We start from the raw sequence: 13,770 nt of genomic DNA, 5'->3' as shown, positions 1-13,770 counted from the left end.
GGAGCTCCCTCCGTCGTGCGCATGCGCATTTGGGTACCATCGACCCGCTTGCGAGCGTCCTGCGCTTGCGAGTGGTCTGAATGAGACTCTGACTTCCAACAGTCACTGCAGTACAATTTATAAGGTCACATTCAACTAGTCCTTAGGGAATAAAATCACTGGGTACAGGCAGGGATCTGTATATACTCGACATCGGATAGGTCAGTTCTTTCTTCTTTGTGTGAGCAGACGGATCTTCATTAGCCAGAGGGCCCCGCCAAAACTATCCCATTCTGCAATTCCTTTGTCTTACAGTATCAGGGGAGAGGGGGAAATGTTTGAGTTTCAGGAGAAGCACATTACATTGCTTAACTGCAAATAAAAGGGATCTAAACATTATACCAATAATATTACATTTATGTTTGCAACAGAGATGCAGTATTTACCTATAATACAATACAAATGCTGATTAAAATAAGACTAAACATCCATATACAGTTATGTAACATTATAAATATACTTAAAGTATATTTAAAATAAGAACTTTATATTAATGATATTCCATAACCGCACGGCACGGTGTGATGGTTTCTGCAGGGTCACCAAAGTTATCCTATTACATTACAGAACAGAACAAGCCCAAGGAATGGTGCAATATTATCAATCACAATAGCATACAATCAGATCTCATACAATCAGATTGACTAATCATTAATTTGTAACCTATATAAGTAAATGCCTTCATCCAAGATATCTATCTTTAACACCCCCTCAAGTTTTCCTATGTCCTGCTTGCAGTAAGGTGCCTAAAACATTCTCTCATATGTAAGACCAGTGGCTTATTTCATAGAATTACTATTGTCCTTTGCATCAAGTGCGTTTAGGGCCTGATCCAGGGAGGGACGGAATTACAGAGCCGCACTCAAGAAGCTGTACAATTCCGTCCATCTGAAATGCAAAAACAGCTGGAAGTGTCTGTAGGGACACAACAACAACAACTTGCTGCATCTGCGATCCCAGTGCTGCAACCGAGGTCCCAGCGCTGTGAGGCCAGGAAATATGCATTCACCGACACAGACCCTGGACTTGTCCCTCCCGGAAAATGGGGCGACTCGTCCCTGTTTCTGGAAATGGTGGCCAGCCCCGCCCCTGCTCGTGCTGCGGCTTGGAGGATCTGCGAGTGAGAATGCAGTAACTGTTCTGCACATGCGCAGACCCCAAATCATCGGAGATGTACGCTAACCATCGGGTTACATACATCTCTGAATCAGGCCCTTATCCCCCTACTAAGCACCGCAGAGCTTTATTTGCCTTTGCAGCCACAGCCTGACACTGTGCGCTGGTTCTCAGTTTTAAGTCAAGATAAAACGCAGTTATTTATACAGCGCATACATAATACGCAGCGTTTACAGAGAATAGTTCAGTCATTCATGCCCAGGTGGATCTTGCAATCCATATTATCTCTTCACATGAACACACTTAGGGGCTTATTCAAAGTTGTACGAATTCTGATGTTTATGCAGGTAAGCGATTATCAATAAACCATGCAATGGGTCTAAGTCGCACAACGCATCCGTCAAGGTACATTACTATAGTCGCTCGCAGTGTTATTGACAGTCTAGGAGTGTTTGGGGGTGGTAGTGGGGACTGGCAGCGAAGAACGCAGGAGTGTCATGACCATTTCGTGGGGTGTCACAGCCTGCGACTGCGAGACGGAACACGAGAAATATGGCTCTGATGTCACATTTTCCATGGCCATTGCGCAGGACAATAGGCTTAAGGTGCGTACACACTAGGCGATTAGGAAAGACCGTACGATTATGACATCGTAATCGTACAGTCGTTCCTGATCCCCTGTAGTGTCTACACTAAATGATCAGTCGTTCAGTGTAGGCACCCTCCATCATTCCTGAACATGGCCAATCTGTCGTCATCGGCAGATTGGGCTGCATGTTCAGGCGATGGACAAGGTCGGGAAGGACCAGCGAGAGCGCGCATCGCTGGTCGTTTCCAACATTATAGTGCATGATAATTTGTGCACGATTACTGAGCGGTTGCATGATTACGATGTCGTAATCGTATCGTGCAATCGCTCAGTAAAATCGCCCAGTGTGTACGCACCTTTACTCAGGACTGCAACAACCAAATAATCTGAGATAGATGCTGCATCTTTGTAAGCAAATACTGCCACAATTCATGCAGATGCTTGAGTTCACAAGGCCACAAGTTGGCGTCTTAAAACATCTCCTGCGACATTTGCATATTTTCACAAAGCAGCTGCGTACACATACGCGCCATTAGCGTACACCTCTGAATCAGGCCTATACACACCAGTGTTCATTTTTGGCAAACACCAATTAACCTACCAGTATGTTTTTGGGTTGTTGATCAAACCAGAGTACCAAGAAACAGCCTCCATAAATATGAGGAGGACATACAAAACTCCACACTGATAGGGTCCTGGTTGCAAATGAACCCATCACCCTAGTGCTGTGAGACAACAAAGCTGGCACATGGTGCCCCTACCTATAATAACTTTAGCCCAGACTGAATATGTTCTTTATAATTCAACCAGTTCTCTACCCATGTACATATTTTTTTGACCTAGACCTACTGTATTACTCTCATCTGTTATATGAAACATAACGTGAAAATATCTTACTCATAAAGACTAATCTTAAAACCATAGTAATTCTGTGATATCAAATTCAATTATCACATCCCTTTAACTAATTTAACCATAACAGAATTAGATGCACAGATGTATAATTTCATGGCGTTATCAGGTTACCAAAAATGCAATAATGAAACAAGCACAAAGGTGATTGGACAAAAAATATGTAATAGGAAGCCATGATTTGGAGTACACATGACTTCATCCACCAGGAAGATTAAAAAAAAAAATCTATTTTATTTTGTTTCATAAGATATAATTAAAACACAGTACTAACTTTAGACAGTAGATGACAGTAGTGCTCTATCTACAGTAAGTATTAATATGACCTGTATGTGTCATTAATACTACAATTAGGAGGAAATGTATCAAACCTTCCAAAGAGTGGAGAAGTGGACAAGTTTCCCATAGGAACCAATGAGCTTCTACCTATCATTTTATAGAAAGTGCTAAATGCTAGCTAGAAGTTGATTGGTTGCTCATTCTCCACTCTTTAGATGGTTTCATACATTTGTGCCTTAGGTCACTTTATAACAAACGCACACCTATATGAGAGTGCCGGACCGCTAGTGTATGTATGTATATATATATATATATATATATATATATATACATATAAAATTTATAGAACGGCGCACTGGTTAAAGTCTCAAACGAGTGGTGCTTTAGTGCAAGGAGTTTTTATAGGTATAAACCGCCCCTTGGTGCTAACAATGTGACACTTTGATCCTTCTGGAGAAGGTGGCAGCAGTCTTCCCGCATTTTCAAGTGTCAATCAGAAAAAATGTGATCTATAAGATGAGGGTTGGAAAGAACATGCGCCTGATAGTGTAGTACTTTTAAATGAAATCCACGTGCTCAAGTATGAAATGTGCGTACCAGATAAAAAAACTTTTAAGCTTATCTGTAATTCTTTACTGGCATTTCCACGTGGTGGGATGGACCCGGGATTCCAAATGGCCGGAAACCTTAATAGGAGGGGCTCAACCAGAGCCAGATGAAATACATATATAGTGTAGTATTTTTCTTAAAAGAACATTTGCATAATGAGTGTATAATGCGTACCAGAAAAATACTTGGGTGTCTGCATACAATGTTGTGTATTCTGGTCACTCCGTCAATCTCCCATAATAGCCCCAGTGGTTTTGCATACAGGTAGAGTCAGGCTAGCTTCAAGTAAGCAAAAAAATACAAATGGTCAGCAAAAGTGGAGAGGCTAGAACAGCGGTGCCAACGCGTTTCATCCCCTGAGGAATTCCAACTGAACGAAACGCGTTGGGCCCTCTGTTCTAGCCTCTCCACTTTTGCTGACCATTTGCAGATAAGCACTTTAATACCTTTATAACTTATGTTTTGTTAGTCTGTTTCTGTATTCCACATTCCCTTGTACCATGTGTTAATAAACCCCATATATATATATATATATATATATATATATATATATACATACAGTCTTTTGTCCGGCACTCCTATTAATGAAGTAGATCCAGGGTGCACTTTCTGACAGCCGTAGGACTATAGACGCCGGGTGGTGTGGATTTATTTCTTTACTGTTGGATTGCCTTTCAAACATTACACGTGATATATATATATATATATATATACAGGTTGAGTCTCCCATATCCTAATATTCCGAAATACGGAATATTTTTAGCATGACTGAGATGGTGAAACTTTTGATTTTTGATGGTTCAATGTACACAAACTTTATTAAGGCACACAATTATTTAAAATAAAGTATAAAATGACCTAAAGGCTGTGTGTATAAGGTATATATGAAACATAAATGAATTTCATGTATGTACACAAACTTTGTTTGAGCCACAAAATTATTGAAAATATTGTATAAAATTACCTTGAGGCTGTGTATATAAGGTGTATATGAATCATAAAAACATTCTGTGTTTAGATTTGGGCCCTATTCCTTAGACATTTCATTATGATATGCAATTATTCCAAAATACGGAATATTCCGATATCCAAAATACCCTTGGTCCCAAGTACTTTGGATATGGGAGACTCAACCTGTATATATATATTACAATAAAGAACAATGTATTGGCTTTTTCAGTTGATTTCTAAGTCTTATATATTATTATTTAATTATGTATATCTGCCAGTCTATCTTCGTCTGCAATGTAAAACTTTCACTTATCTTTCTAATATCTGAGCTGTAGATTCTTAAAAATACAAATATTCACACATAAAGTGAAAATACAATTACCTCACACATGTTATATAAGATTAGACTATAAGGGGTATATGTACTAAAGTGCGGGTTTTTAGAAGTGGAGATGTTGCCCACATACTCTTACCTACTCTCCCGATTTGACCGGGAGCCTCCCAAAATTCGTGTGGTGCTCCCGGCTGCCTAGAAAAGTAGTTAAATCTCCTGGTCGGCCGCCACCCACTTGACTCCCCCACATCACTGCGGACCCCCCGCATCTCCATACAAGCCCCCCCACAGTGGGAGGGGCCAATTACGCGATTCGCGCTGGATCGTGTCATCATGGCCCCGCCCCCTGCTTCACAATGCCGTTGATCTCAGCACTGTAAAGAGGCAGTGGAGCTACAATGAGACAATCGTGCGGTCACACCCTTGCTCCGCCCCCACTGTCACATCATCTCCCTCACCACACCCCCCGCCGAAGAAGCCGGGCTTCCCCCTTCCCGAAATGCTGGCCCTGGATGTTGGAAAGTATGGCTGCCCATAGCAACCAATACGATTCTACTTTACATTCAGCAAGTATATTCTAGAAGATAATAGCTAGAATCCGATTGGTTTCTATGGGCAATATATCCACTTTAAAAACCCGCACTTTAGTAAATTTACCCCCTATGTGTATATCAGGGGTGTTTTAAGGCTGGAGGGGTCCATGTGCAAATGTCTGTGAGATGCCTCCCATGAAAAAAATGTAGGTAGAGCCACAGCCGACCTGGCCTGGGGGGGAGAGGTGGCCTAATTGTGGTAGTTGTGGCCATGCCCCCTTAGAGAAAAGACTGGGGAGGGGCGGTGCTGCGAGCCCCTCAGCCCAGTGCAAATCCAGGGGGGGGCTCCCTCCCACGTGCAGAGGAGACTGCTGTTGCTAAGCAGCAGCGAGCAGCCTCCCACTAGTGCCCAGCACACCTCAGGGTGTGCTGGGCTGCTGTCGGATAAGTGAGGCTGGGTGCTTAGTACCTGCCCCCCCCCCACAGCGCCCCTGGGTGGCGCATACTGTTATAAAGACTCTGGCACTGTGCAAGTGCATTATCTTTGGAAATAAGTCACCAGCACTATAATTCTGATGAATACTGACAGCAGGAGGGGCAGGAGGGGCAGGAGGGGCAGGAGGTAGGTACCTGAGGTGGGAGCAGGGTGTCTGGTGTGGGGCACTGGTGTATACAGTATGTGGGTATTTGTCCTGTAATGTTTCATTACAATTATACCTACACTTAAATAGTACCTGATAAATGCATTAAACCCTTATGTTACAGATATAACTCACTTTTATTGGACTACAGATACAATTTTGATCTCACTTCAGTTTTAAGTCCATCTCTTCTGTCACAGATACTACATCTGCATTCTGCCAATCTTGTGGTACTGATGTGGCACCAAGGTATTAGCAAGTTCCCAGCTGGCGCCACCTACAATGCAACCATCACAGTGCTTAAAATTAGATTTTTGTTCAATACACACCTCTGCTCTCTACCCCCCAACCCTATGCTGATGATGTCTTTGGTTGCTGGGCATGGTGCTCTTATTAGCAGTTGCTCACGGGCATATCTATAAGGGGTGCAGGCTGTGTGGGCACCCATCGCCCACCCTGCACCCATTCATTATACTTCCCTTTCCACCAAAGCTACCTGCACAGAGACTGCTTACGGCCCCCCGACTCTCTTAAATGCCCTGAGCTACATCCCTGATTACTATATACCCAGGGCCGGTGCTACCATTAGGCAGCCGGCCACTGGAGGGCGCCGCTGAGTCCACAAAAAAAAATAAAAAATGGCATAATTAATGGCTGTGGCATTTAATGAATTTGCGGCAGTGTTATGAGGTACATTATGATTTTGGTGCTCTGTTGTGTGTAATAGTCTATATAGTATATTATGAATTTGGGGACACTGCTGTGTGGCATGTTATTTAACTGGGGAGACTGATGCGTGGCGTATTATGAATTGGAGGGAGCAGGGGCGGTTGGTAAAATGTTGCCTAGGGCGCCTGTAAACCTTGCACCAGCCCTGCATATACCTTTCTCTTATTGAAAAAAATGTAGAGTATGAAGCCCAGATTACTCTCAGCAACTACACCTCACTCCTAGGAATCTCTGCACAGGTCTCTATACATGACATATATTAAATAGCTATATGCTTTTTCATATAAAACCATCTTTATATACACTCCCTACCACACAGGCATCAAACAAATGCAGATGAAGCAGCTTTTATTGGATCACCTGGGATGACCTGAAAAATAATTAAGTGCACAGTTTATAGCTGTACATGCCTTGTCATTCCACACACCGCACCATACTGCTAGCACTCACATCACCGGTGTGCCATTCCTGAGATCTCAGGGGTCTATTTACTAAGCAGTGTTAGGAGACAGAGTTAAAAGTGATAAGAGAGTGATAAGGTGCCAGTCAGTCAGCTCCCAACTGCCATCTCACAGGCTGTGTTTGAAAAATGACAGTTGGGAGCTGATTGGCTGGCACCTTATCACTTTCTTATCACTTTTCACTCTATCTCCTAACACTGCTTAGTAAATAGAACCCTCAGAGTGCTGCTGGTTATACTGATTGTGTGCAGGTGCTGACCCGTGTGCCAAATGTGACATTTCTGCTTACCCGCTTATATAAGAAGGGTACTGCCAATTCTTCCTCTCGTCCCTTGTGAAATAACCGAGCTGGAGTAAGATGCACACTGGTGCCAAAGTGGTATGTAGTGCCAAGTGGTGCAATAAATGCTGCTCTACCTTTAAGGCAGCTATCTTTGATTGTTCTAACACTATGTATTGTGAATTTACAGTATTGCTTAAAGAGGAAGAAAAAAATACCCTACTGTCTATAAAGGACATAGAAATATCAGAGCTAACAAAACAGCTACGGACTCAGGAAAAAGAAAAGCACTGTGAGATGATCAGAAAGCAAATAGAGGTAATTATTAGGCATTATGGGTCTGATTCTATGCCAGATCTTCCAACCGTCCGAATTTTGTCGGGACAGTCCCACTTTTCTGGCACTGTCCTGCCATCCCACCCATGGGCCTCACGTCATCCATACACTAGGGCAGGGGTGGGGGACCTTTTTTGTGCCGAGGGCCATTTTGATATACTGTATATAACATTATTTGCGGGCCAGGTGCACAATCGCCAGGGATTACTGCAATGCCCGGAGCATCCTGGGGATGCTTCGGGGAGCTGGAAAGACAGCAGTGTGACTGTCTGAAGTATCTTAAGGACGCTCCAGGCGGCACTGCTGCTTAGATTCTGGCTGCAGTGTGCCATTCTAGGCATACTGCTAGCCAGATGAGGCTAGCAGACAAATGCTCAGAGGGCCAGACCAAATGATTCCGCGGGCTTAACACGGCCCCCGGGCCTGAGGTTCCCCATGCCTGCACTAGGGAGAGGGACTGGGGGCAGCCATGCAGCTCGGGAAGCGCTGGGCATGAGGCAGATTGACAAAAACCGTGGGTGTGATGCACGGCCACACTCCTTACCGTGAGGCCACGCCCTGTACCTTGAGACCACAACCCCTTTTTTCTGTGCCTCCCCTCCTCCCCAATGTTGTGAGGTATGCTGCTGTACACCTTGGTAAAACCATGTCTCACTGTAGGTGGGGCAGATTTATAATGTGCAGAGAGATTTACTATAGGTTTGAGATAAGCGTATCCAAAGTCAACTCTAGTTTGAGGTGTAAAAATAAAGCTGTCCAGCATTTGTGGGCTACATTGAAAAGCAGGCGGTATTTACGCTGCATGCTAAAACAATAACTGTTTCTGCCCCCTTTGCACTACAACATGGTTTGTTCCAGGTGTAAAGCTACTTGTTCTTTTTGCTGTGGTCGGAAGTAGGAATTCCACTAATTTCAATCAAATTAAGCTTTTTTTAATCACATATGAAAGGTAGGATATTCTGTACATGTTGTTTTTCTCTTTAGAGAAATTAATCATTCCTTGAACCTGGCACCTCATTGACATCTGTCATATTTCACTGAAAGTCCATCCCGCGTCTCTAATCACTGTATTATTAGCGTTCATGTAAAATCGAGGCTATATGTTATGTTTTATCTGTTCAGGCCACACAATAGACACCGGACTTTATTTATGAAGCTCACAACACTCTTATTTTATACCAGTGTGGCTAGACGGTCCCCCCTGCCCGTAACTATTCTCTGATCTTGGTAAACACCTCTGCAAACTACTGTAGGACGCTAAGGTGTGCGGAAATGTGGAAATATCTAAAGAGGCCCATTCCGTAAATAGTATAAATGTCGCACCAAGATCCATCCACCTTAGAACCACCACTTTAATTAAATAAAACTTTTATTTTTTTCTTGTTCAATACTGCTCAAGAACCACAATAACTGGAAAAAAGTAGGAGAAAGTATCTGGTTAAATATGGCAAATCTAATACCCTGGCCAAGGTGCAGCACACCACGACCCATCAAGCTAAGTACCAAATACGGCAACTAGCTCTGACCCGGCCCACTATGTTATTAAAGGCATAACAACGCCCCTGGTTAACATCAGAATAAAAAGGGCGTGAGGGGACCGGAAACTTCCTCGACAAAGGTGCCTGCCCAGCAGCCGAAGATGAGTGAGTAACCTCCAGCCATACCGCAACGTCTTTGCAGCCCGAGTGTAGAACAGCCACACAAGACTGTAACATTTGAGGGTAGTTCTGCCAAAACCACAACCAAAAGTCGAGGGTCCGCGCCATCTCAGGAAGCACTGCAGAACCAGAGAGAGGACTGAGATCTATGTGACCTACGCCTAGACTTATGCATACTGTACTTACCACACTTACCGCACCCACCAGAAAATGAGTAATCTGCTCTGGACAGTGAAGATTAAACAGTAATAACCACACTATTCTACTCACCAGGGGAACCCAGCAGTTCATCCTTCACAACATGAAGCACAGGTATCAGTCCTTGCTGTCCACAAGCCATGGAATCCAGTATTTGGCTTAGTGGAGTGAAAAAGAGACAAAGCACTCACGCAACCAACGGCCATTGGGGTTGCAGAAAATCGGTGTAGGCACAGAAAGCAGAGCTCCGCGCAAACCCTGGTAGACACACCAACTACCAGAGTAGAAAGGCCTAATACCTTTTAACAAATGTCCCGAGGAGCCAGATGCTTGGTCCACCAGCAAAGGAGCAAGGGCACCAGCCAAAGCCACTAAGACATTAGCAGCTGCCAAAGGATCTGCAGCTAAAGGTGCCGATGCCACCACTGGAGCTGCAAAACCACAGATGATGACTGCTGATGTGCCCTTCACGGGAGTTCCCGAGAAGGGAACACAATAAATTGTCACGGTGCACCCATTGTAGCAAAGGCACCGCCGATACTCTAGGAGAGTCCATATGCCAAGGAGGCGCCAGTCAGAGAAATAGCACTACAGTGCAGTGTTACAAAATGCCAAACTACCCTGCTCACCTGAGGAGTAAGTGCCAGAAAAGGAGAGCCAGCGAGGACCTCACTATAAAGAAGCCTTGGTGGTACACTTGTCAATGATAACATGGCTGAATAGTCAGAGGGCCGGACAAAAAATCTGAGGCCAACCACGGTCCGAGCAGATGGCTGACCATCTATTGTGCCAACTGATTCATAATAAGAATGTCAATTATTATTCCCCCCTGAGCGCACGCACACATACACATGTACACACACGCACACACTGTATCCTTTTTTGTTCAGAAGCCAATTTACCTACCAGTATGTTTTTAGACCGCAAATGTTTATTACTGTGCTTCTTTTCCTCTGTTTCCAGTTTAATGCAACGCTGGCAAAAATTCAAAGCAGAAATACAAAACCGCAGCCAGATGCAAACACTTTATCTCAGAATATCTACAGAATGGTAATTACCCTTCTTTTTCTTACAATGTATATGCTGGAATCAGAATAAAGCATAACATAAAACCTGCCACTCCATTCACTGACAACTCTGATAGAGGATAGAGGTGAATGAATCCGCATGGGCACAATCCCTGGAATTTGCAGATGATAGGAGGGCAAATGCTTAGAGCCGTATTCAATTTGGGTCGAGCCGCGTTAAGTTAACGCGGCCCGGACTTAACGCCGACTTCACCTGTTTTGTAGCCGTTAAAGTATCGTGCGCATGCACGCTTTAACCCGTATTCAATTTCAAACTTCAAAGTACGCGTAAACGGCACCCGGCGATACTGTAACAAGCAGAAAGTACTGTCATTTTTGGGAAAATCAGCCTGTCACCCCCCAAATGATGCCTTGACATGGGGGTTCACTATGGTACCCCCTGATTTGGCTTGCTGAAGGTATTTGGTGTTTTTAAACGGGCTCAATAGCTGCTAAATAGCGTTTTTCTATACGTGATGCAGAATAGTATTTAGGAGTATTTTTTCCAGAAAATAACTTACCCAGCAAATTTGGGATACTTGAAAATGGGGGTCAGCATATTAAAGTTGAAAAAGTGAACTTGAAAAAATCGTGAAAAAAAACACCTGCTGCAAACACCTGCTATCAAACAAACACCTGGGGCATACATGGGGACTCCCCCCAGAGTCAAGTTCGCTAGTTTTTAACTTTGTACCCCAACATTTTTTTTTTTCGCCTAATTTTTTTAAGTAAATTTTTGGGGTGTCCATAAGTTTTTTAAAAAAAATTTTTTGACACAGATTACCTTTGGGGGACTGTCTGAAGGCTGCATGGAGGTTCCCGCAACGTTGCACCCCAAAACCCCAATTCTGCACTTTTTAACGCCTGCCATTCATAGGTGATACTTTACCGCCTATTACATTGCATTGACTTTCCGCCTAGGCGGAAAGTCTTTCAAATTGAATACGGAGGAAAAACAAAAGAGACGATAATGACGTTATTAGCGGTAACTTAGGCCCTGATTCAGAGCCGGACGCTCTGACCAGTGCGCTCGCTCTGAATCAGGGCCCACCTCCATTAAAATGGAGCGTCCTCCTGGACGCTTGTATAGCTGTGGGTCACCACCCACAGCATATACGAGCGTCCAACAAGATGGTCGCGATGGTCTTGACCATCGCGACCATCGGACTTGCGAGAGAAACCCTGTGGTCGGGTTTCTCAACCGCAAGGCCAGTAGTGAATTTGGCTCTATCAGAGCCAAAATCACTCCCACTGACATCACTAGTGATGTCAGTGGGGCCAGCTTCAGATGGTAGGCGTTCCCATAGGAACGCCTCCGTCTGGCAGCCACGCCCCCGGAATGCCCACCAAAGGGGGCGTGCTGTCAATCAACATCGACAGCACGCCCCCTTTGGTGCGAGACCCGGAGCGATGGAAAGTCCTTCACTCGCCGGGTCTCGTGCATGCGCACGACGGAGCTCCCTCCGTCGTGCGCATGCGCAGTGGGGAACATCGACCCACTTGCGAGCGGACTGCCGCTCGCAAGTGGGTCTGAATGATCCCCTTAATGCGGATCCGGACTTAACGCTTCAAATTGAATACGGGCCTTAGTTGTACTGTACAGAGCATGGACCTTAGTACCCTTACATTATACAGTAGGGTATCTATTAGCCTTTATAATATACATCCCTACTGTAAGTAAGTAATGCGTATCCAGCAATTGAGGCTTGGGGGTTTATTTACTAAGTGTTGGGTTTTAAAACCCGACACTCCTGTTTGTATTTATGCCCGCTATATAAGGGCAGGGCTTTTACTACCAAGACAGGGAAAGTAACAGCGCTGCATTTTTTACATCAATAGTTTTTTTATTTACACTTTTGTAGGTGTATAGAATAGAAAAAAAGGGAAGGGAGGGAACAAATATAGGAGGGGGAATTCGAAGTTAACAATGTATACAATGTGAGACTAGTAAACAATATACAATATAATGATCCAGGCAAACTGATAGAAAAACACATTAAGATTACTCTGGTCAACTCAATTTAAAGCTCTGCATTTTTAAATATCGGACATAAACACGAACAGAAGTGTCGGGTTTTACATCCCGACACTTAGTAAATAACCCCCTTTGACTTCATCTATTTGTACTTTATTACCCTGATTACAAAAATTACCCTATTGGGATGTTAATCTATCCCTGATGTGGTACTGTTACATTTTAGTGTTGTATTTATTCTAAGAAGAAGAAGCTTCTTCTCTGCTGTGTTGGGAAAAGTTTCAAATACTTCTAATGAGAAATATCTGTGCTCATGACTCAGCTTCTTCTGGGTGAGACTTGTACTATGCAGTACTACTTCCACCTGCAAGTTAAATAATCATTTAGAACTTTGCAATCAAGAAACCTGGCGTTTTCAAATTAGTTCTCAATATTTTGCTCTCCCCCTGTCTCGCACCATCATGAACTATTGAATGGCGTCAGTGGCTGGTGTGAGAGCAAAGGGTAAATGACTAAGGGCCTGATTCAGAGCCGCTCGTAAGCGGCCGCTCGTTCGCTCCGAGCGATGTTTGCACATTTGCGCATGCGTATGGGTTTTAGTACGCATGCGCGAACCAGTCAGTGCGGTCGAAAATCGTGTGCTCGCAAAATAGCGAGTGCCTGCTAATTTGAGTGACAGAATGAGGCGTTTGTGGGTGGTAACAGGGGAAGGTGCTTGAAAATGGGGAGTGGAGATCCAAACGCAGGCGTGCCAAACGGTCAAAACGGGCGTTTTAAGGGTGTGCATAATTAACAAAGCAGCGTCATTGACCACGTCACTTGGTTGTCTTTTAGCCTGAACTGCTCGCATGATTGCGGTAGGAAAATCCAACCACAAGCACTGCGAGCAGTTCATACGCCTTTCGATGTACTCGATGAATCAAATAAATAGCGGAGATGACGTAGGATGCGAGTGGCCAGGGGGCGTTTTTTCCAAAATAGTGAGCGCATGTTTCGTTCGCTCGTTCAGACATAGAGGCGTCAACAGACCGCAAAGAGCGAGCGCTTAATTTAAATAGCCAGC

The 13,770-nt window shown here is 44.1% G+C and overlaps 1 protein-coding gene across 1 annotated transcript in view; it reads left to right on the top strand.

Annotated features, from left to right (window-relative positions):
- The window catches only part of CCDC152 (coiled-coil domain containing 152), a 62,815-nt gene that overhangs the window by 27,001 nt on the left and 22,044 nt on the right, over positions 1 to 13,770 (top strand). Inside the window, exons 6-7 of the mRNA XM_088469500.1 lie at positions 7,664 to 7,791; positions 10,629 to 10,715. Coding sequence (XP_088325626.1) covers positions 7,664 to 7,791; positions 10,629 to 10,715 — 215 coding nt within the window. The remainder of the gene's footprint in view (positions 1 to 7,663; positions 7,792 to 10,628; positions 10,716 to 13,770) is intronic.

This window comes from Taudactylus pleione, unplaced genomic scaffold, assembly GCF_031769625.1.
Source record: "Taudactylus pleione unplaced genomic scaffold, aTauple2 ptg000092l, whole genome shotgun sequence".
Lineage (NCBI taxonomy): Eukaryota > Metazoa > Chordata > Amphibia > Anura > Myobatrachidae > Taudactylus > Taudactylus pleione.
Note: the sequence above shows the minus strand (reverse complement) of the source record. Positions and strands in the feature narration are given on the sequence as shown.